The 21,704-nt window shown below is 47.9% G+C and overlaps 1 protein-coding gene across 1 annotated transcript in view; it reads right to left on the reverse strand.

Annotated features, from left to right (window-relative positions):
• Positions 1–1,775: 1,775 nt before the first annotated feature.
• Positions 1,776–21,704, reverse strand: part of UBE2L3 (ubiquitin conjugating enzyme E2 L3) — a 53,884-nt gene continuing 33,955 nt past the window's right edge. Inside the window, exons 3-4 of the mRNA XM_007974919.3 lie at positions 12,336–12,522; positions 1,776–3,200 (exon numbers count right to left, since the gene is read on the reverse strand). Coding sequence (XP_007973110.1) covers positions 3,046–3,200; positions 12,336–12,522 — 342 coding nt within the window. The 3' untranslated portion in view covers positions 1,776–3,045. The remainder of the gene's footprint in view (positions 3,201–12,335; positions 12,523–21,704) is intronic.

The raw sequence follows: 21,704 nt of genomic DNA on the forward strand, positions 1-21,704 counted from the left end.
GGGGTCTTGGTTGTCTTTAAAAGCAGGGATAAGGATGCCACAGGGCCCTCCTGAGACTCAGAGGGTAAAGTGCTAGGTATGTTAAAGGCTAGTAAAATGACACCCCAGGAAGCTTCCTTCCCTAAGACCTGCAGATCCAGCTGACAGTGCAGGCCTGGTCTCAGCAGGTGTCAAATTCTAGGCAGGGAAGGCCTGGCCAAAAAAGTCCTGGGCCTGGCTCAGCCCTTGCTGAGTCAGCACCACTGCTGCAGCACCCGGCAGCGGGCTGTACTGGGGGACTCAAATAGTGTTTCTGGCTGGCACCATTCATGGACATGGTCCAGCTCCACCCTCAGGCACACCCTTATTAATTCTGTGACCTCTTGGGACCCCAGGTTTGCCTCTTCAAAACACGGATCGTAACACTCCCAGGGGGCTCCAGGATGACTCCCACATGTAAGTGATACACCCACACGTTAGTCCCTGTCCCCTCACAAGACACCCAAGAGCGCCCTCTGCAGGCCCCGACTGTCTGGAGTCTGGCTTTTTCGTTGATTATACCTCATCTCCTTCCCTCTAGGGAGGCAGGAACACCTCTATGTACCTCTTTTGGAGAGGCTGGGAATGGGGAGAGAGATCAGAAGCCCCAGGACCTGGGCCACAGCCAGCCCTCCCATCTCCAAGAGCACAGGCCCCTGGCACTGCCCGCTCCCAGGAAGGAAGAAACCCACACAACTAACCAGTGTCTGAGAGCATTTTTATTAAGGGCAGCAGAACGGGATCGCAGCATCTTAGAAAGCCTATTCTCTGCCGTGGTGGGGAGTGGGGAGCAGAGGGAAGGACCCGGCACACTTCAAGAAACCAGGCGGGTGTGAATTCCTGAGTGAGCTAGGGGCAGCAGTGGGTGGCTGCTCCACAGCTCGCCCCTCCTCCAGAGGACCCAGCTTTTTGGTTTTGGAGCAGCCAAGGCTGTTCACCAGCTTGCTCAGAGCCTACCCTGAGGGCATGGCTGGCAGGAGCAAGTCGCCCAGGCCTGAAGGAGAGACACCCACTGGCTCGAAAGCCAGGCCTCTGCTGACGGGGCCAACCCTGGGGTGCCAGTGCCAGGGCTGAGAGTCCCTGAGGGGCTGCTGGCACACAGGTATCCTCCCGTGGTGAGCAGAGCGCAGTGAGGGGGTGACAGGCAGGCAGAGCTACGTTGGCAGAAATATGAAGCAATGGGACAGTTTCCAAGAATGGCAACATTTCTGGATCCAGAGAAGCAACAAGAACAAATGGTGGCTTATTTAGATAGTTTCTGACAGAATTTGGCATTTTATTACAAATTGGAGTGTGAGTGAAATAAAATCCATCATCATTTTTCTGCTAATGAAGAGACATATACGGAAACGCCAGCCCGGTGCCCTTGCCATCCTGGGCACACGAGTCTCCAGAAACCTGCCCTTGGCGTACCTAGGACAAAAGAAGCTGAGTTCATGTACACACCACAGGGGCCACACGCCTGAATGATGTTAGGCTGCCTAACCTGCCCATCACTCCCCACTTCTGCACAGATCAGACCGGAAAGATCTAGAATTAAAATTAAAACAAAAAGCAAAGTTTAAGTCATCTTCTCCACAGGATCTAGTCCCCCCAAAAGCCAAGAAGGGAAGCCGCCAGTGGAAGAAGCAGGGTTGGTGACACACGGCATTTGGATCGTCGGCTTCCTTGGGGTGTCAGAGCGACACAGATTCTCTACTAGTTTGGGGACAATCCCATTTGCCTTGAAAAGACATTAATATTCAAATCTTTACAAGTTTATCTGATGATAAATTCTAAGGTCAATTTTTATTTCTACAAAAAAAGGCAGTCAAAACAATATAAAACACATTGAAAGGATATTACTGAGTGAGCTTCAAGTGGAGCTTGACTCTGCAAAGGCTGTGAGTCCAAAGGGAGAGGAAGTCCGTCTTGTTCCCGGGCTGGGCCAGCTGCTCTGGAGGAAGGGGTCAGCAGGGGCCCAGGAGACCCCAGACTGGTGCTTTAAATAGCCAAGTCCTGCTAATTCCAATCCTACAAAGGGTCAAAGTGTGCCGAGGGAGGGCTGTGGCGGGGCCGCTGCACAGAGGAAGTGGAGAGCAAGCTCCGTGGCACATTCAGATGAAACTCGGTGACAGATGAGCTGGGAATTTCAAACGGACATTCTGGCTGTAGCTTTGCCTGCAAGGACCAGCAGATCTTCTACAATGGCTGCAGGAAGAAGTGCCAACCTGGGACATCAGGAGCCTTTCGGCGAGATTCATCACACACAGTGTGCACAGCATCCTCCTGACTAGCAGGCCCCCCATTTCGGGGCCACTACAGACCTGTGATTATAGGGTTTGTCTGTGCAGGCCAGGCCAGAGGTCAGTTACACACACTGACATCAGGGCTTGCCCAATTAACTGATGTTACTGTGGTAACATCAGCTGGAGATTCACACAAGAACTGAGGAGAAGGACTGGAGGAGGGGTGTAGCTGTTTGTTTTTAAATTTTTTAAAAGGATGTTATAAACTGGAGTCAGGAGAATTTAAACCAACTCCCACACTGGGCAACAGTCCCACACGTGCTAAGAAAAGCCACCAGGACCGCCAGGGCAGTCTCTTCTCTTTTGTGGAGGCGGGCCCCGGGTCTGGGGAAGTAAGTGAAAAATAAACTCGGTGCCAGAAAGTGGGAGTGGCAAGGGTAGGGAAGAAAGGGAACCACAACCTTTTTTTTCCTTTTTTTTAAACATTATGGGCTAAATGCAACTTGAAGATTTTGGATAAAATTGGACAAGAAAAGAAACACCATTCTTTTGGAATAGATTGAAGCAGTGATTTTTAAAACAAAGAGAGCAGAACTAGAACATCTTAAATTTTTAATCCTTTCTTTACAGGTTACCTAGACCACTTTTGATTAAGAAAACTGTAGAAAGTTAGTAACTGCCACAAGCGAACGCCAGGCGGTGGCACGTGTCAATTTCCACAGAGTCCTGCTTTGCGGGGTGTCTGAATGCACTGCACGGGGCCTCTGCTCACACTTGCTGGAACCAATCGTGGCAGATTTTAGTCCACAGGTCGCTTTTCCCCATATTTCTTTGTAAACTCTTCAGCATTCTTACAGAATTTTTTACGGTCCTTAGAGTATTCTTCAGCTAGGTCAGCCCGAAGCGGGTGCTCGGGCTGGGGGTCATTCACCAGTGCTATGAGGGACTGGATTACTGCCAAGAGAAGGACAAGGCATGGGGGGTTAACACAGTCTCAGAAATGGCACAGGCAAGAGGCAGCTAATCCCGGGAACAAAACTCTGGCTTTACCACTGGTTTATAGCTAATGTGCTTTTAAGCCAAAGCAGCCTATCTATCCAGAATTCTGACCACCAGAAAACTCATCTTTCCTCTGTGATTAGGAGACATTGATGGACAACAAATAGCTAACACTACGGTGGATAATTGTTCACAGTGATGTGCTTCCGCCTCCAGGAAACCTTCCTGACACCTGGGGAAGTCTTAGCCCTCAGTCACTCCCGGCCCTTTTTTCTTGGCAGGGGGTTGGGGAGGAGGGACAGGGTCTCACTCTGTCACTCAGGCTGGAGTGCAGTGGCACCATCTTGGCTCACTGCAGCGTCAACCTCCTGGGTTGACCTCAAGCAATCCTCCAGCCTCAGTCCCCCGAGTAGCTGGGACTACAGTCGCGCACCACCATGCCTGGCTAATCCAGTCCTCTTGTGTGCTCTGGATATAGGAGGCCTAGCATTGAACTGCTCACTCTCTCACACACACACACACAGGGTCACTTTCTTCAGGGCAGGACTGGGTAGAACTTCCCTGCATCAGCCCAGCACCCAGCACCATGCTCGGCTCAGGGAAGTTTTGGTTAAGGTGACTGAGTGGGCACTAGAAAGAAGGGTATGTGGCAGCACTGCACTTATCAATGTGCAACGACCCAACTCTGGAAGACCCTTAGGAGTTTCTGCACCCTCCAGAAAGGATCACTGGGGCCAGCCAATGGGAAGCTGACAACCGCTATCGCATCACACTGTCAAGAGCACAGGCAGATGTCACACTGATGGCTCTGATGGGTGCCACAGTACTCCCCCTAGGTGCCATAGCCCAGACGTGCCCCAGGGTGGAAGGATAGTGGGGAATCAGAAGCAGCTGCTACCCACACCTCCTCACATACTTTGCCACAGCTGACCCCAACCCTGTCAGGATCAGCACCCTCAGAATGTTCCTTCCCATTGTAAAACGGTGCCCTTCTTCTCCGAACTGCTGATGCCACAATTCCTTTATTGAGGGCTCATATCATTCACTCAGCATTACAAGAAATGGACTAAAATGCTGATGCTAGCCAGGCAGATCACCTGAGGTTAGGAGCTCAAGACCAGCCTGGCCAATATGGTGAAACTCCCGTCTCTACTAAAAATACAAAAAATTAGCCAGGCATAGTGGCCCATGTCTGTAGTCCCTGATACTCGGGAGGCTGAGGCAGGAGAATCGTCTGAACCCAGGAGATGGCGGTTGCAGTGAGCCGAGATCGTGCCACTGCACTCTAGCTTGCGTGACAGAGCAAGACTCTTGTCTCAAAAATAAATAAATAAAAAATAAATAAAACAAAATGCTGATGCTGGCTGAGTCACATGCAAAGGCACAATCATTCAACAGCACACAGTGAGGGCCACAGCACAAAGTACTCCTGGCCTGGTGTCCAAAGCCCACCTGCCTAATCTCTGCTTCTTACCATGCCTGGTGAGAAGGGAAAAGAGAAAGCTCCTGTGACCACAACGGGTAGAGATGAAGCAGTGGGGCAGAGGCGAGGAGGGCATGGCGCATGCAAAGCTGACAGGTTCCATGTTTGTTGGGGCTAGGGGATGGCTGGGCAAGGAGGGTGGACTGTCAACAGCAAGCAGGGGCAAGGGGCCTGGAAAGCTCTCTGCAGGCCAGGGTGGCCTCTAATTCAGTCTCCAAGCCTCCTCAGGGGTAGATGGTATCACCTCCCTGTACAAGCCACCTAGAGGCAGCAGGCCCTGGAGGTATATTTTGATTTAATAAACATTTATTTAATTAATAAACGAAGCCCACCCTTGGCTCACTGGCCACAGTGTATTCAGTGCACACCACCCTCGGTGTGAGACTGCTCCCTTTTCCTGGCTGTTCTTGACTTCAGGGTTGGAAACTGAACAACAGTTGCCTAAGAGCACAAACAGGTGGCTCCCTTTCTTTTCCCATGATTAGAAATGGCTCTGTAACAGGAGAATTACCACTGTATTAGCATTTTAGAAACCTTGCTGGGCTAAGGACAGGCTGAGTACTTTGTCAGGGGCACGCTCAGGAGTTTTCACCTCACTCTCTGATATGAATACTTAGGCTCTCTACTTCTCACTATCATCACCTTGGTGACTAATGCAGAGGTTGGTGGCTCATACCTGTATTCCCAGCACTTTTGGGAGGCCAAGGAGGAAGGATCACTTGAGGCCAGGAGTTTGAGACCAGCCTGGGCAACATAGCAAGACCTGGCCTCTACAAAATTAAAAAATAAAATTAGCTGGGCATGGTGGTACATGCCTGTACTCCCAGCTCCTTGGGAGGCTGAGGTGGGATGATTGCTCAAGCCCACAATATTGAGGCTGTAGTGAGCTGTGATTGTGCCACTATACTCAGCCTGAGCAAGAGCGAGACCCTATCGCAAAAAAAAATTTTAAAATAATTAATTAAAAATAAAAGACCTATTTCTCAAAAGATGCCATTTGTCTATTTCATTATTTTCTAAAGTTTCATTTTCACTAATTTGATCAAGTCTTAATTTTTTTTTTTTTTTTTTTTTTTTAAATTGAGAAGCAGAGATGGAGTCTGCCTCTGTCACCCAGGCTGGAGTACAGTGGCGCAATCTCAACTCACTGCTACCTCCCCCTCCTGGGTTCAAGTGATTCTCCTGCCTCAGCCTCCCGAGTAGCTGGGACTACAGGCATCCACCACCACACCTGGTAATTTTTTGTATTTTTAGTAAAGATGGGGTTTCACCGTGTTACCCAGGATGGTCTTGATCTGCCTGCCTCGTCCTCCCAAAGTGCTGGGATTACAGGCGTGAGCCACCACGCCCAGCCTCAAGTCTGAATATTTTTAAATTTACTTAGTAGTTCTGATAAGTATTTCATTCTTTCTCTGTTCCTTTGGGTACATTTCTGGTTCCTTAGCTAAACTATAATAAACTTCAGCTGAGCTGAACTTGTTTTGCTAGTAAGAACACTGACAGATACGTCCGCTTTACAAACTACAACTGTGGCCCTATATCAACATTTTTCATATACAGCACAGCACATTAAATTATATTTTATAAACCATCCAGCCCTGGGTTCTTGGTCTCTTCCATGACCCAAATGCTCCTCAGAAGTATTTTTTCTTCTGCAAAATGTAGGGGCTTAAAAACATACAACAGGCCGGGCGCAGCAGCTCACACTTGTAATACTAGCACTTTGGAAAGCTGAAATGGGCAGACTGCTGAGCTCAAGAGTTCAAGACCAGCCTGGGCAATAAGGTGAAACCTTGTCTCTACCAAAATACAAAAAACTAGCCAGGCATGATGGCATGCGCCTGTAGTCCCAGCTACTCAGGAGGGTGAGGGAGGAGAACTGCTCAAATCCAGGAGGCGGAGGGTGCAATGAGCCGAGATTATGCCACTGCGCTCCATCCTGGGTGACAGAGACTCCACCCCCGCCACTAAAAAAAAAAAAAAAAAAAAAAAAAACCCACACAACAAATTAGCCAATTTTACCTTTTACTCTCACTATATTATCATCAGAGAATAAAGCCTATATTTTCTTCCTTTTGTTCTTTTTTTTTTTTTTTTTTTTGAGACGGAGTCTGGCTCTGTCACCCAGGGTGGAGTGCAGTGGCCGGATCTCAGCTCACTGCAAGCTCCGCCTCCCGGGTTTACGCCATTCTCCTGCCTCAGCCTCCCGAGTAGCTGGGACTACAGGCGCCGCCACCACGTCCGGCTAGTTTTTTGTATTTTTTAGTAGAGACGGGGTTTCACCGTGTTAGCCAGGATGGTCTCGATCTCCTGACCTCATGATCCGCCCGTCTTGGCCTCCCAAAGTGCTGGGATTACAGGCTTGAGCCACCGCGCCCGGCCTTCCTTTTGTTCTTAATAGACAGTTTCTCTGCAATACCGGATGTAAGCAATATTTGTGATTTCCCCTCCTTTTCATAAAAATCCAGGGAGCTTCATTCTCAAAGAATAAAATGTCAATGTACCTTCCCTACCCAAGAAGATATGCAATGCTGTAGCCTTCCATGAAATGTGCAAAAAATAAATAAATAAGGTTTTTTTTGGTTTTTTGCCTCTCTAGTAGCTGGGATTACAGGCAGCTGTCACCATACCCGGTTTTTTTTTTTTTTTTTTTTTTTGAGACCGAGTCTCACTCCATCACCCAGGCTGGAAGTGTGATCTCAGCTCACTGCAACATCCGCCTCCTGGGTTCAAGTGATTCTCCTGCCTCAGCCTCCCGAGTAGCTGGGACTACAGGTGTGCACCACCATGCCCAGCTAATTTTTTTTGTATTTTTAGTAGAGACAGGGTTTCACCACGTTGGCCAGGATGGTCTGAATCTCTTGACCTTGTGATCCACCCGCCTCGGCCTCCCAAAGTGCTGGGATTACAGGCGTGACCCACTGCGCCCAGCCTGGAACATTTTCATCATCCCAAAAAGAAAACCCACTCTCAGTGGTCACTTCCTATTCTCCTCCTCCTAGACCCTGACAATCACTAATCTACTTTGTCTCAGTGGATCCACCCTAGTCTGAGCATCCCATATACAGTTGAATTTTATCTGTAATGTTTGTGTTCTATAAACTTGCCATGAACATTGAATTAATGACACTGAATCATTGCTCCTAAGGCAAACAAGAGGTTTAGGTTCAAACAAGCCTCTGCTCACATTTTTGCCAACTGATTAATATATAACTTTATGTGTGTTTAAAGACACCTTATTTAATAGGTAATACTGACTCAGCAGCACTATAACTCATGCCCAAATGAAGCTTATCTCACACATGTATTTTCTCCAAAAGGCATATCATGACCTTCCTGTGCTCAGGAATGCTAGACAGCACTTCAGCACCATGTTTGGGGCCAAAGCAAAATCACCTACAAAAAAGCACAAAATCCAGTAAGTGTGGCATTAGAGAGCCCACTTGCTTCAGTTGAGAGCTGAAATAAGAAGGCAAGGCATTCTGGAACACGTGCACTGGGTACTTCAAATTTTTTGCTGCTCTGCACATGCGCACATCTGTGATAGACCAGAAGTGCCGAGAATAATGATTTTGGGGCTACAAAAAACTTTAGTGAGTAGGCAAATTCACAAACACAGACTCTATGAACAATGAGGCTCAACCACAAATGGAATCATACAATATATGGCCTTCCATGGATGGTTCTTTCATTTAGCATATTTTCAACATTTATGTACCATAAGACAGTACTTCATTGCTTTTTATGGCTAAATAAAATTTCATTGTAGAGACACACTACTTTTTTTGTTGTTGCTCGGTTTTGTTTTGAGAGGGAGTTTGGCTCTTGTTGCCCAGGCTGGAGTGCAGTGGCACAATCTTGGCTCACTGCAACCTCCGCCTACCAGGTTCAAGCGATTCTCCTGCTTTAGCCTCCCAAGTAGCTAGGATTGCAGGTGCTCGCCACCACGCCTAGCTAATTTTTTGTATTTTTAGTAGAGACAGGGTTTCACCATGTTGGCCAAGCTGGTCTTGAACTCCTGACCTCAGGTGATCCACCCACCTCAGCCTCCCAAAGTGCTGGGATTACAGGCGTGAGCCACCGCTCCCGGCTCACATTTTGTTTTTTAACTCACCAACTGATGGACATTTGCGCTCTTTCCACTTCCTGTTCATTGTGAATAATGGTGCTATGAACATCTGTGTACAAGTTTTTATTGAGCATATGTTTTCATTTCTCTTGGGTAGATATAACTAAGAGTGGAACTGCTGGGTCATATGAGCATCTTTTCATATTGCTATTTCTTCCATTATGCTTCCTTTTCTGTACTTGTAGATGGCTAAAGTTAGCTAGAGGTTGTGAATTGAGGAGGTCAAAGAACTTCAAGGCTGGATCTGGAAGAAGCCATAATTGGGAATGCCGAAGTTTCTAAGGACAAGGGCAGGAGACAAAAATCATGAGCAGGTGCTCTGGGGACAAAGGAAGAGCACTGGAAGATTACAGAAGGAGGGTGGCACAATTGGCTTTCTCTTTCTTTCTTTCCTTTCTTTTTTTTTTGGGGGGGTACAGACAAGGTTTCACCGTGTTGCTCAGGCTGGTCTCAAACTCTTTGGCTCAAGCAATCTGCCTGCATCAGTCTCCCAAAATGCTGGGATTACAGGCGTGAGCCACTGTGCCCGGCCTCAAGTGGCACTTTCACTTGCCATATTTAGGAAACAAATGAAGGAATGGTGAGGCATTTGAAAGGGCAGGGTTTGCAGGACAGTGGCAGCTGAACAGCAGTCAGGAAATAGCACCAGAAAAACAGGGACACCCAACATATGAAGAATCAGGCAGGTGGGAGAAGGAATGGCATGTCCAGAAGAGCTGCCATTTGGGAAAAGCAGGCCCAAGTGGGTCTGAGGAGGCAGCAAGGGGACTCAGCATCCTTGCCTGCCTGTCCCACCTCTGCCATCCTGTCTCCCATCCTGCATGCTCCTCCCATCAAGAGCTGAAGTCTATTTTCCCTCTCATTAAATCTGGACTTGCCTGACCAAAAGAATCTGCAGAAGCGACACTGTACCAGTTCTGTGCCTTCACCCTGGAACCCTGACACCACCATGCTCTGAAGGCGTTCAATCTAGCCTTGTGGAAAATACGAGAACACAAAGAGAACCAAAGTGCCTTAGCTAATGCCATTTCCACACTTGTGCACGATGCCTACCAGCACTTCCCAGCCAAATTGAGTTCTCAGCTCAATACAGCTGCATGAGTGACCCCAGGAACGAATGGTCAGCTGTAGAACCATGCAGCTGAGCCCAGCCAACCTCCAGAGTAAAAACTAATAAACTGGTGTTACTTTAAGCCACAAAGTTTTGATAGGGGTTATAATGTAGTAATAGATAACAAACATGGGAATGTGGCCATCAAGTGCCAGGAACATTCTTGATGCATGTGAGGATGAATCAAGGCCATGCCACAAACAATCTACATAATAATGTTCTAGGAAGGAATCCTCAACTGTTCCAAATCACAAAATAGCAATTCTGGCTCTGTCCATTGTGGCACACAGAAAAGCTCCTGTACCAAAATTTTTACCTTAAAAATCCCAAGTCAACAGTACTTTTTATAAAAAAATTAAAAGCTGCCCCTAAGTTATTTGGCTCTTTAAGGGGGAAAAAAAAAAGCAGCCACAGTGTGAAAAAGCACAGCATTTTGGCAATGCACCTGGAGAGGAAGGTAAAAAGTGAATAATCCTGCCACAGCCTTCTACACAGCAGCCCCATGAGAGGCGGCAAAGCACGCACATCCATTTCCTGAGAGCCTCCCTGGCCCTAGCTCCACCCTCTCAGTTTATAGGTAAGGAAGGAGTCCCAGAACTCTTTGTGGCCAGAACTGGAGGTGCAGGGCTTTCCTAGGCAGCCTGGCCTAGAAGGACTGCCAATCCCCAGGCACAGTAATTTAACAGACATGACTCAGCAAGGACTCCAGGAATTATTGAACACTCTTGATCAAATGCAGTTATAGGCTTTCAACAGTGCTAGGAATCTGTATAAAAAAAAACCAGGTCAGCCGGACATGGTGGCTCACGCCTGTAATCCCAGCACTTTGGGAGGCTGAGGCCGGTTGATCACCTAAGGTCAGGAGTTCAAGACCAGCCTGGCCAACATGATGAAACCCTGTCTGTACTACAAATACAAAAATTAGCCGGGCATGGTGGCGGGCGCCTGTAATCCCAGCTACTTGGAAGCCTCAGGCAGGAGAATCGCTTGAACCCAAGAGGCGGAGGTTGCAGTGAGCTGGGATGGCACCACTACACTCCAGCCTAGGTGACTCTGTCTCAAAAAAAGACAGGACACGACACGACACGACACGACATGACACAACAAGACCAGACCATGTGCACTGAGAAGAACTGTGTTAAGCTTTTATAAACATCAACTTGTACACAAACAAGGACCAAGCCCACTAGAGACTGTTCTGCCCTGACTGAATGTTTAGCACCCACTCCTTTCTTCTACTCAGTGTGGGAGTCTAATGGGCACCTTTCATGGTGATTATTTCCAACAAGTGAGGCTCGATTTTTCTTGTGAAAGGCTTTCCACGCCACCTTTCCAGGGCTTTTCTCAGTCACTGAAACACAGGACCTCCTCAATCCCTGTGCAGGTCAAAAGTTCAACTGAGTTATTCCCACGGGACTGGTGGGACCTCAGCCATACTTTGCGTGCACCTGGCAAGGCAGGAGTTCTCTGCACTCTGTCGGAGCTGGCATCAGAAAGGACCCATGAGCCCCCACCCGAGAGCAGTACCCCCCAAAGAAACCCTCCACTTGCAGCCTCTCAGGTGCCAGCTTTGCCCACTCTAATCTAAACAGACTTTACACTAAAAGAAAGCCACCACAATATGAGATGAGGGCTTCCAAAGAAAGTCTGGAATTAAATGAAAACTAGACACAGTCCATAACAAACTCTAGTCACTTCTAGGGGACAAAAGTGAGGACAACCACAATACTGACTCAAATACTCTTCCCAGAAGAATGAGCATGTGTATGTCCACACAGCCACACACACCACGCACAGCCACATCCAACTCCAGGGAATCCCAGGCCCACTAAAGCCAACCATGTGCCTTCATCTGGGAATACTGCCCTTACATCTGCCTCTGTCCCTCCGCTCACATCACCCCTTGAGCCACTAGGCTCTAGCTCACCCCCTTCCTATAGCCTGGAAGGCCCTCTCCAACCTCCTTTCCTCCATGGAGTCTGAGTTCAGGCACTAACTACTGTGTAAGGCCACCTTAAATCCCACTCTCCCTTCCCCTTGTAGGCAGCCCCACAGTCCTTCATCCCTTCCAGAAACCAGGGCCTGAACCCCTCTGCACCGGCAGCAAGCCGCTGGGCTTGTCTGTCCATGTGTGTTCCCGCCCAGGGTTGAGCACTGGGAGGGCCTCCTCAATCCCTATACAGGTCAAAAGTTCAGCTGAGATGAGTCATTTCCACAAGGCCTGACAGGACCTCAGCTACATTTTGCGTGTACCTGGTAAGGTAGGAAAGATTCTCTGGATTCTGTCTGATCTGGTATCAGAAACCCCCACCCCAGAGCAGCACCCCCAAAGACCCCCTCCAAGGAAGACATAGGCACATGTCTTACCTTGGTCGGTTTTGGTTGCTGGCTTCCAGTTTTCAGCGCTAATTACTGGCAGACAGACCTGCCCCTTTTCGTCAATGTTCGGGTGATAGATCTTTGTTTTAAATGTGATCTTCGGTGGTTTGAATGGGTACTCTGCTGGAAAGTTGATTTCGATTCTGAAGGCCCCCTTATCATATGGAGGGTTGTCCTGGAAGGAAAGAGAGATCAAAATGAACACACCATGGTTCATAAACCTATGGCCAAGATAGGAATGTTTCAATTGTTTATCTGAAAAATCAATTTATTTCAAGGGATTCAAGTATCAGCTGAAGCCCTGCCACCTTCAGGACAACCTAGCCACCCATTAGTATTTCTAGAGCAAGGTATCTGCTAAACTGAGAAAAGGCTTGAGATTGATGTCCTGGTCTCTTTATACTTTTTTAAAAAATAGACTTTACTTTTTAGAATACCTTTAGGTATACAGCAAAACTGACAGGAAAGGACAGAGTGTTCCTATATACCCCCTGCCCCTAAATACACACAGCCTTCCCCACTATCAGCATCTCTCGCCAGAGGGGCAAATTTGTTACCATCAATGAACCTTTTACCTTAACACATCATGACCTCTCAGATTCCCTAGTTTATGTTAGGGCTCACACTTGGTGTTGCATATTCTATAGGTTTTATGTGGTTATCAGACAAGCTGGAATCATGCAATATGTAGCTGCTATGTCTGAATGTATCTCCCCAAAAATCTTATGTTGAAACCTAATCACCAATGTGATGGTATTAGGAGTTGGGGCCATTGGGAAGTGATTAGGTCATGATGGGATTGGTGTCCTTATCAAAGAGGACCCCAAGAACTGCCTTGCCCTTTCCATCATACAAAGACACAGTGAGAAAGCACCATCTATAAACCACAAAGCAGGCCCTCGGTTGCCACTGAATCTGCTGGAGCCTTGATCTTCAGACTTCCCAGCCTCAATAACTGAGAAATAAATTTGTTGTCAGAAGCTATTTGTTCTTTTTATTTATATATTTATTTTGAGAGTCTGTTGCCCAGACTGGAGTGTAGTGGCACATCTCGGCTCACCACAACCTCCGCCTCCTGGGTTCAAGCAATTCTCCTGCCTCAGCCTCCCAAGTAGCTGGGATTACAGGCACCCACCTCAATGCCCAGCTAATTTGTATCTTTAGTAGAGATGGGGTTTCACCATGTTGGCCAGGCTGGTCTTGAACTTCTGACCTCAAGTGATTTGCCAGCCTCGGCCTCCCAAAGTGCAGGGTTTATAGGCATGAGCCACTGTGCCCAGCTGTTACTTGTTTTTCTTCCCTTCATACTTACTTACTTATTTATTTTTAACAGAGTCTTGCTCTGTTGCCCACTGGAGTATAGTGGCATGATCTTGGCTCACTGCAACCTTGACTTCACAGGCTCAAGCAGTCCTCCCACCTCAACCTCCCAAGTAGCTGAGACTACAGATAGGCACCACCACGCCAGCTAATTTTTTGTACTTTTGTAGAGACTGGGTTTTGCTATGTTGTTCAGGCTGGTCTCAAACTCCTGGGCTCAAGAGATCTGCCTGTCTCGGCCTCCCAAAGTGCTAGGATTACAGGTGTGAGCCACTGCACCCAGCCTCATTTCTTCTTAGTGTTAAATATCATTTGTCTAGATGTACTACAATTTATCCATTAACCCACTGAAGGACATCTGGGTTGTTTTCAAACCTTAGCAATTAATGAATAAAGCTGTTATAAGCATCTGTGTGCAGGTTCTGTGTGGATACAAGTTTTCAATTCATTTGGCTAAATACTAAGGAATGTAATTGCAAGATTGAATGGTAAGAGGTATGTTTAGTTTTGTAAGAAACTGACAAACTGGGCCAGGAGCAGTGACTCGTGTCTGTAATCCAAGCACTTTGGGAGGCCAGGGAGGGAGGATCACTTGAGGCCAGGAGTTCAAGACCAGTTTGTGCAACATAACAAGACCCCATCTCTACAAAAAATAAAATAAAAATAAAAATAAAATATATTAGCCTGGGCCAGGCTCAGTGGCTCACACCTGTAATCCCAGCACTTTGGGAGGCTAAGCTGGGTAGATCACTTGAGGTCAGGAGTTCAAGACCAGAATGGCCAACATGGTGAAACCCTGTCTCTACTAAAAATATAAAAAAATTAGCAGAGTGCAGTGGTGCCCGCCTGTAGTCCAGCTACTCAGGAGGCTGAGGTAGGAGAATCGCTGAAACCCTGGAGGCAGAGGTTGCAGTGAACTGAGATTGCGCCACTACACTCCAGTCTGGGTGACAGAGCGAGATTCCACCTCAAAAAATAATAATAAAATAAATATATTAGCCTGGCATGGTGGGGTGTGCCTGTAGTCTCAGCTACTTGAGAGGTTAAGAAGGGTGGACTTCTTAGGCCCAGGAGTTTGAGAATGCAGTGAGCTGTGATCAAGCTTCTGCACTCCATTTTGGGCAAGAGTGAGACTCAATTTCTTTGTTAAAAAGATTTTATGAATAAATAAATGAAAGAAACTGCCTAACTTGTTTTCCAAAGTGGCTGCACCATTTTGCATTCCCACCAGCAAAGAGCGAGAGTTCCTGTTGCTCTACATTCTCAGCAGCATTTGGCAGTGCTCTGGATTTTGGTCACTGTAAGAGGTGCACAGTATTATTTATTGTTGTTTTCTTATTACAGATTTTTCAGTGTTCTTTGTCCTTTCAACAGTCCTTTATCAGATAATGTTTTTGCAAATATCCCTTGATCTTCTCTGAAGATACAAGTAGAGTTGTACCAGAGGTAAGTTACAACCCAACCAGAGTACAATGTGAGTACTAGAAGTCCAAATAACGGCCTTGATGCCAAGTCCTGGCCAGCTCAATCTTCCCAGGGTGGAAGCAGTAGTCAGCTCAATGGCTGGACCCTGGTGACCTGAGGTGGTCACTCAACAGGTGATCACCAGGCAGGGCCAGCACCATGCCCTAGCTCCTTGCCCCTGGAACCACCGGAAAACCACCTTTGGGGCCTGGACACTCTGATGGCCCCAGGAGCCTGAGAGATGACCCAGCAAAGAACCTTTTGGCCTCTCCCCAATCCTACCTATCTCCAGAGCTGAGGAAGCCCTTCCCATTGTACTCCCTTTTCCCTCACCCAGGTCTGCCATGGCACACCTAAACCCAAAGGAAGCCAAGCTTCACAGAGGGCCCAGGAACAATCTTTTTTTTTTTTTTTTTTTTTTTTGACGGAGTCTTGCTCTGTCGCCCAGGCTGGAGTGCAGAGGCGCGATCTCAGCTCACTGCAACCTCCACCTCCCTGGTTCATGCAATTCTCCCGCCTCAGCCTCCTAAGTAGCTGGGATTACAGGTACCCACTATCCTGCCCGACTAATTTTTTTTATTTTTATTTTTAGTAGAGATGGGATTTCACCATGTTGGCCAGCCTGGTCTTGAACTCCTGACCTCAGGTGATCCACCCGCCTTGGCCTCCCAAAGTGTTGGGATTACAGGAGTGAACTTACTGCACCTGGCCCCAGGAACAATCTTGACAGCCCTACACCTCAGCCCCATGTCTTCAGGCCCTGGCCTAAGTAGGCACTCCAGTAAACAGAGCTCCTCTGCTGCGGAGCAAGGCTGGCGCACCAGTTCTCCACATTCTCCTACCTTCAAGCCCTACCCTGGGAGGGAAGGCATGGAGCAAGGGCCTTAAAGGATGGATAAGATGACATAAGGCTGAGGAGCGGGACAGGCCTCCCAAGCAGAGAGGACTAAAGCCTAGATGGCAGGGACTAGGAAGGAATAGCATAGAGTAAGACAGAAGGCTGCAGGCAGACAGTGGGGCCCCAGGGCTACTGAAGCCACGCATCCAGGTCTGAACCACCCCCCAGCAGCTGAAACCACTGTTAGCATATTTATCTGTGGGGAGTCACCCAGGCTGGAGTGCAGAGGTGCAATCACAGTTCACTGCAGTCTTGACTTGCCAGGCTCTAGCAATCCTCCCACCTCGGCCTCCCAAGTAGCTGGGACTACAGGCATATGCCACTATACTCAGCTAATTTTTTATTTCTTATAGTGATGGGGTCTCACTATGTTGTCCAGGCTGGCCTCAAACTCCTGAGCTCAAGTGATCCTCCCGCCTCAGCCTCCCAAAGCGCTGGAGTGCTGCGATTATAGGAACGATGCACCATGCCCAGCCAGTTTTTAGTTTTCAAGAGGAGAATTAAATGGTAGTGGTGGTGGGGGGAATAAGTAAACATCATTGTCATTTACACTGCTTGAGCCATGTAAAAATAGCTTTCCCTAGCTGGGTGTGGTGGCACACCTGTAGTACAAACTACTTAGGAGGCTGAGCCAGGAGAATCACTTGAACCTGGGAGGCAGAGGTTGCAATGAGCCAAGATTGTGCCACTGTACTCCAGCCTAGGCAACAGAGTAAGACCCTGAGACAGACAGACAGACACAGACACACACACACAGACACACACACACACACACACACGCTTTCCTGCATGAATTTTGGTTGGTGAAATCTGCTAAAGGTCTTCACTGATTGTCCAGGACTGACCAACCTCCCCTGTTCCCCACTGTGGGCCAGGTCCTGTCCGAGGAGCTGGGGTCAAGCATGAACGAGGCCATCTGGCCCCAAGTTAGCAGGTCTAGCCTCAGGCTCTGCCTCTTCCTAAAGAGTCTGAGAATGTTCCCGTACATCTGTAAAACGGGAGTAGCAGCAGCCTGCACCCAGAGTTCATGATGAGAGATAAGGACTATAAAGTCCTACATGCCTCACACATGGGCAAAGCTCAAGAGAAGCAGATTTGGCTGGGTGCAGTGGCTCATGCCTGTAATCCCAACACTTTGGGAGGCTGAGGCAGGAGGATCACAAAAGCCCAGGAGGTTGAGGCTGCAGTGAGCCATGATCGCACCTCTACACTCTAGCCTGGGTGACAGAAGGAGACCCTATCTCAAAAAAGCCAAAAACAGACTGGGCGCAGTGACTCAGGCCTGTAATCCCAGCACCTTGGGAGGCTGAGGCGGGCAGATCACTTGAGGCCAGGAGTTTGAGACAAGCCTGGCCAACATGTGAAACCCCATCTCTACTAAAAATACAAAAATTAGCCAGGCGTGGTGGCGCATGCCTGTAATTCCAGCTACTTGGGAGGCTGAGGCAGGAGAATCACTTGAACCTGGGAGGCAGAGGTTGTGGTAAGCTGATATCGCCCCATTGCACTCCAGCCTGGGCAACAAAAGTGAAAATCCATCTCAAAAAAAAAAAAAGAAAAAGAAAAAGAAAAAAAAAAGAAACCCCATCTCTACTAAAAAAAGGCTGAGGTGGGTCATGAGGTCAGGAGATCGAGACCATCCTGGCTAACACGGTAAAACCCCGTCTCTACTAAAAATACAAAAAATTAGCCGGGAGTGGTGGCACGCACCTGTAATCCCATCTACTCGGGAGGCTGAGGCATGAGAACTGGCTGAACCAAGACTGCACCACTGCACTCCTGCCTAGGCGACAGAGCAAGGCGTTGTCTCAAAAAAAAACAAAACAAAACAAAAACAAATCCTTTTGTAAAGACAGGATCTCACTTTGTTGCTAAAATTTTTTAAAAATTAGCTGTGCATGCTGCTGGTGCACACCTGTAGCCCCAGCCACTCAGGAGGCTGAGGTAGAAGGACTGCTTGCGGCTGTAGTGTTAAGTTGTTAGGCTGTAGTGAGCCATGGTCACGCCACTGCCCTCCGGCCTAGGCAACAGAGTGAGATCCGACCTCTTTTTTCTTCCAAAAAGAGGAAGAAAAAAAAGAAGCAGTTCTGTTGTTACGTGAGGCAGGCCAGGCCTCTCATCACCCAGGGAACTTGGTCAAACTCATCTGAACTTCTCTGGGCCTCTTTCCTAGTCTAGGGCTCTGTGGATGGTCAAAGGAGTGGCTCAGGTGTGCACAAGTCACACAAATTATGTGCCTGTCCCAGAGATTTTTGGTGAAAGAGGCGTGCAAAAATTAAAACATGAGATATACCTTCTGGGTAAAGGTCTACAGCTTTACAAGTGAATTTCAACATTAGAGCTAAATTTGCCCTTTGGGAAGGCCGCTCAGAAATAATAAGGGATGTTAATGAAGAATCATGGTTTTATTGTAAAAAATATAAATATCACACAACATTGCAGAAAATTTGCCTCCAACTTAAGCTGCAACATTTCAGTGTCAAATAAACCAAAGATTTCAGCATTATCTATTTATTTGTTTATTTACAGATGGAGTCTCACTCTTTGCCCAGGCTGGAGTGCAATGGCGGGATCTCGGCTCACTGCAACCTCCACCTCCCAGGTTCAAATGATTCTCCTGTCTCAGCCTCCCAAGTAGCTGGGATTACAGGGGCAGGCTGCCACACCTGGCTAACTTTTTGTATTTTAGTAGAGACAGGGTTTCACCGTATTGCCCAGGCTGGTCTCAAACTCCTGAGCTCAGAAAATCCACCCATGTCAGCCTCCCAAAGTGCTGAAATTACAGGAGTGAGCCACCATGCCCGGCTGATTTCAGCATTATCTTCACTGAACATGACTAGTGTTTTTCTGTTATGCCTGCCTTTATGTGAATGTCCTGTGCTCCCTAAGCTCATACTGCTGTATTGAGGAAATCATTTGAGAAGTAAATTAATTCCTTATGATAATTTTACACACTCTGAACTAGTTCACAAACTGAAGCTCCAGCACTTTGGAAGGCCAGGTATCACCTGAGCCCAGGAGTTGGAGGCTGCAGTGAGCTATGATTGCACCACTGCACTCCAGCCTAGGCAAGAGTGAGACCCTGTCTCAAAAACCAAACAAACAAAAAGACACCTTTTCAATCCATGTCTAAATTCTAGGACAGACTTTGCAGACTTTTTATCCACTTGTCTTTTTTTTTCTGAGGCAGAGTCTTGCTCTGTCGCCCAGGCTAGAGTGCAGTTGCGCGGTGTCAGCTCACCGCAAGCTCCGCCTCTCACGCCATTCTCCTGCCTCAGCCTCCCGAGTAATTGGGACGACAGGCACCCGCCACCACGCCCAGCTAATTTTTTGTATTTTTACTAGAGACGGGGTTTCACTATGTTAGCCAGGATGGTCTTGATCTCCCGACCTCGTGATCCACCCGCCTTGGCCCCCCAAAGTGCTAGGATTATAGGCATGAGCCACCGCGACTGGCCCACCTTTTTTTTTTTTTTTTTTTTTTTTTTTTTTTTTTGAGATGGAGTCTCGCTCTGTCACCCAGGCTGGAGTGCAGTGGCACGATCTCGGCTCACTGCAGCCTCCACCTCCTGAGTTCAAGCGATTCTTCTGCCTCACCCTCCCAAACAGCTGGGACTACAGGCCCGCACCACAACTCCCAGCTAATTTTTTGTATTTTTACTAGAGACAGGGTTTCACCATGTTGGCCAAGCTGGTCTTGAACTCCTGACCTCAGGTGATCCACCTGCCTCAGCCTCCCAAAGTGCTGGGATTACAGGTGTGAGCCACCACGCCCGGCCCACTTGCTATTTATAAAGACAAAAAGATACTTGTTTTAAAGTGGATTTTCTTTTATATACAGCCTGGCTAACAATTTCCTGTATTTTTTTCTAGTCATTATATGCATGCATGTAAATAAGAGTTGATCATTTCAACCTGGGAAAGCCAATTTTTAAAAATCTGACCAAAGTTTCTCAAGTACTTAGATGCCAGGTGCTTTCCTGTCTCATCTCCAGTCCATACTCCACCCGTCCTGGTCCCTTAACACCAGCCCTGGGAAGCCAGGGCTGCCATCACTCACATTTGGAAATGGAGCAAGTGAAGTACAATTGAGTGACTGGCCTGAGACCTCTCCTAAACTCAGCCTTCCTGTTCCGGAACCCACCCCTCATATCTGCAGGTATCTATCTGGGTCCATCCTCACCACCTTTGTGGGACGCAGGGACGAGGGGAACTGGCCTTTTTCTCAAGTCTTCTACCAACATCCAATAAATTGGCAGGCCACCTTTTGAGGCTGCAAGTAAGGTAAAAATCTCAGATCCTTCACAGCTCTTGACATCAACCTCCCATGGCACAAAGCCATTTTGTGGCAGCTAAGACTAAGAGGAAGCTCTTTGCCATATGGCACTAAACCATCTGGGGTCTTTCACCCACCTGTCCTAGCTCTAACCCTGTGGTCAAATCCAATCTTCTTTTCCTATGGCAACCCTTCAAGAATCCTAAAACCCCATTCCACTTCATGTTTTCCCTTCCCAAGTAAAGACCCGGAGTCCTTCATCCCACAGAAGTCACAGTTTCATGTCACTGCTGTGAAGCAGTGAAGACAACTATACAGCTCTCTGGCAGCCACAGAGGAAGTCAAGGTGTCTTCTGGTTGTCTGACTTGGACTGCTGCTACATGGCACATCCCTGTGATGTGTTCCTAGCTGGCTGTAGGATACCACAGACAGGACTCATGGCTGACTTGAAGAGTTGGATCCTAGTTTGGATCTAACTAGCATGCTTCCTCTTCATGCCAGGCTTCAGATGGACTGAAGGGTCCTGTGCACTGCTGTCACTTCTGTCTAGCGTGGTAGTGACTCCACAGCTGCGTCCTTTCCCTGTGACTAACCTTTTTCACCCAGTGAACAAAGCCCAAGCTTTCCCTGCCATAGGGATAGCTACTCAGACCAGCCCTGTGGGCTGCCTATCCCCACACAGTCCAGTCCACTGTTAAGAGAGAACGAGGGGACGCGGCCTGGCCTGCTCGGAGTGCCCCAGGCTGGTTTCTATGCTCTCAAGCCTTCATGATCCACTCTGGAACCTTGTCAAGAACTGAGTTAAGTCAGGCATGGTGGCTCATACCTATAATTCCAGCACTTTGGGATGCTGAGGTGAGTGGATCACTTGAAGTCAGGAGTTCGAGACCAGCCTGACCGACATGGTGAAACCCCATATCTACTAAAAATACAAAAACATGAGCCAGGCATAGTGGTACACGCCTGTAATCCCAGCTACTTAGGAGGCTGAGGCAGGAGAATCGCTTGAACCCGGGAGACGGAGGTTGCAGTGAGCTGAGATCACACCACTGCACTCCAGCCTGGGGGACAAGAGAGACTCTGTCTCAAACAAACAAACAAACAAAAACAACCAAAAGAGTTAAGTTTAGGAGGTTAAGTTCTCGTAATTTCTAAATATGGAATATGTCCTTACTCCACATTTGAAAGTCATAAGAACTTAACTTTGTAAATTGCCTTTAAGTATTTATTTATTTTTCTTTGAAAGAGTCTCGCTTTGTCACCCAGGCTGGAGTGCAACGACGCGATCTCGGCTCACTGCAACCTCCACCTCCTGGGTTCAAGCAATTCTCCTGCCTTAGCCTCCCAAGTAGCTGGGATTACAGGCACCTGCCACCACACCCAGCTAATTTTTTGTAT

The sequence above is a fragment of the Chlorocebus sabaeus genome, chromosome 19 (genome assembly GCF_047675955.1).
Source record: "Chlorocebus sabaeus isolate Y175 chromosome 19, mChlSab1.0.hap1, whole genome shotgun sequence".
Lineage (NCBI taxonomy): Eukaryota > Metazoa > Chordata > Mammalia > Primates > Cercopithecidae > Chlorocebus > Chlorocebus sabaeus.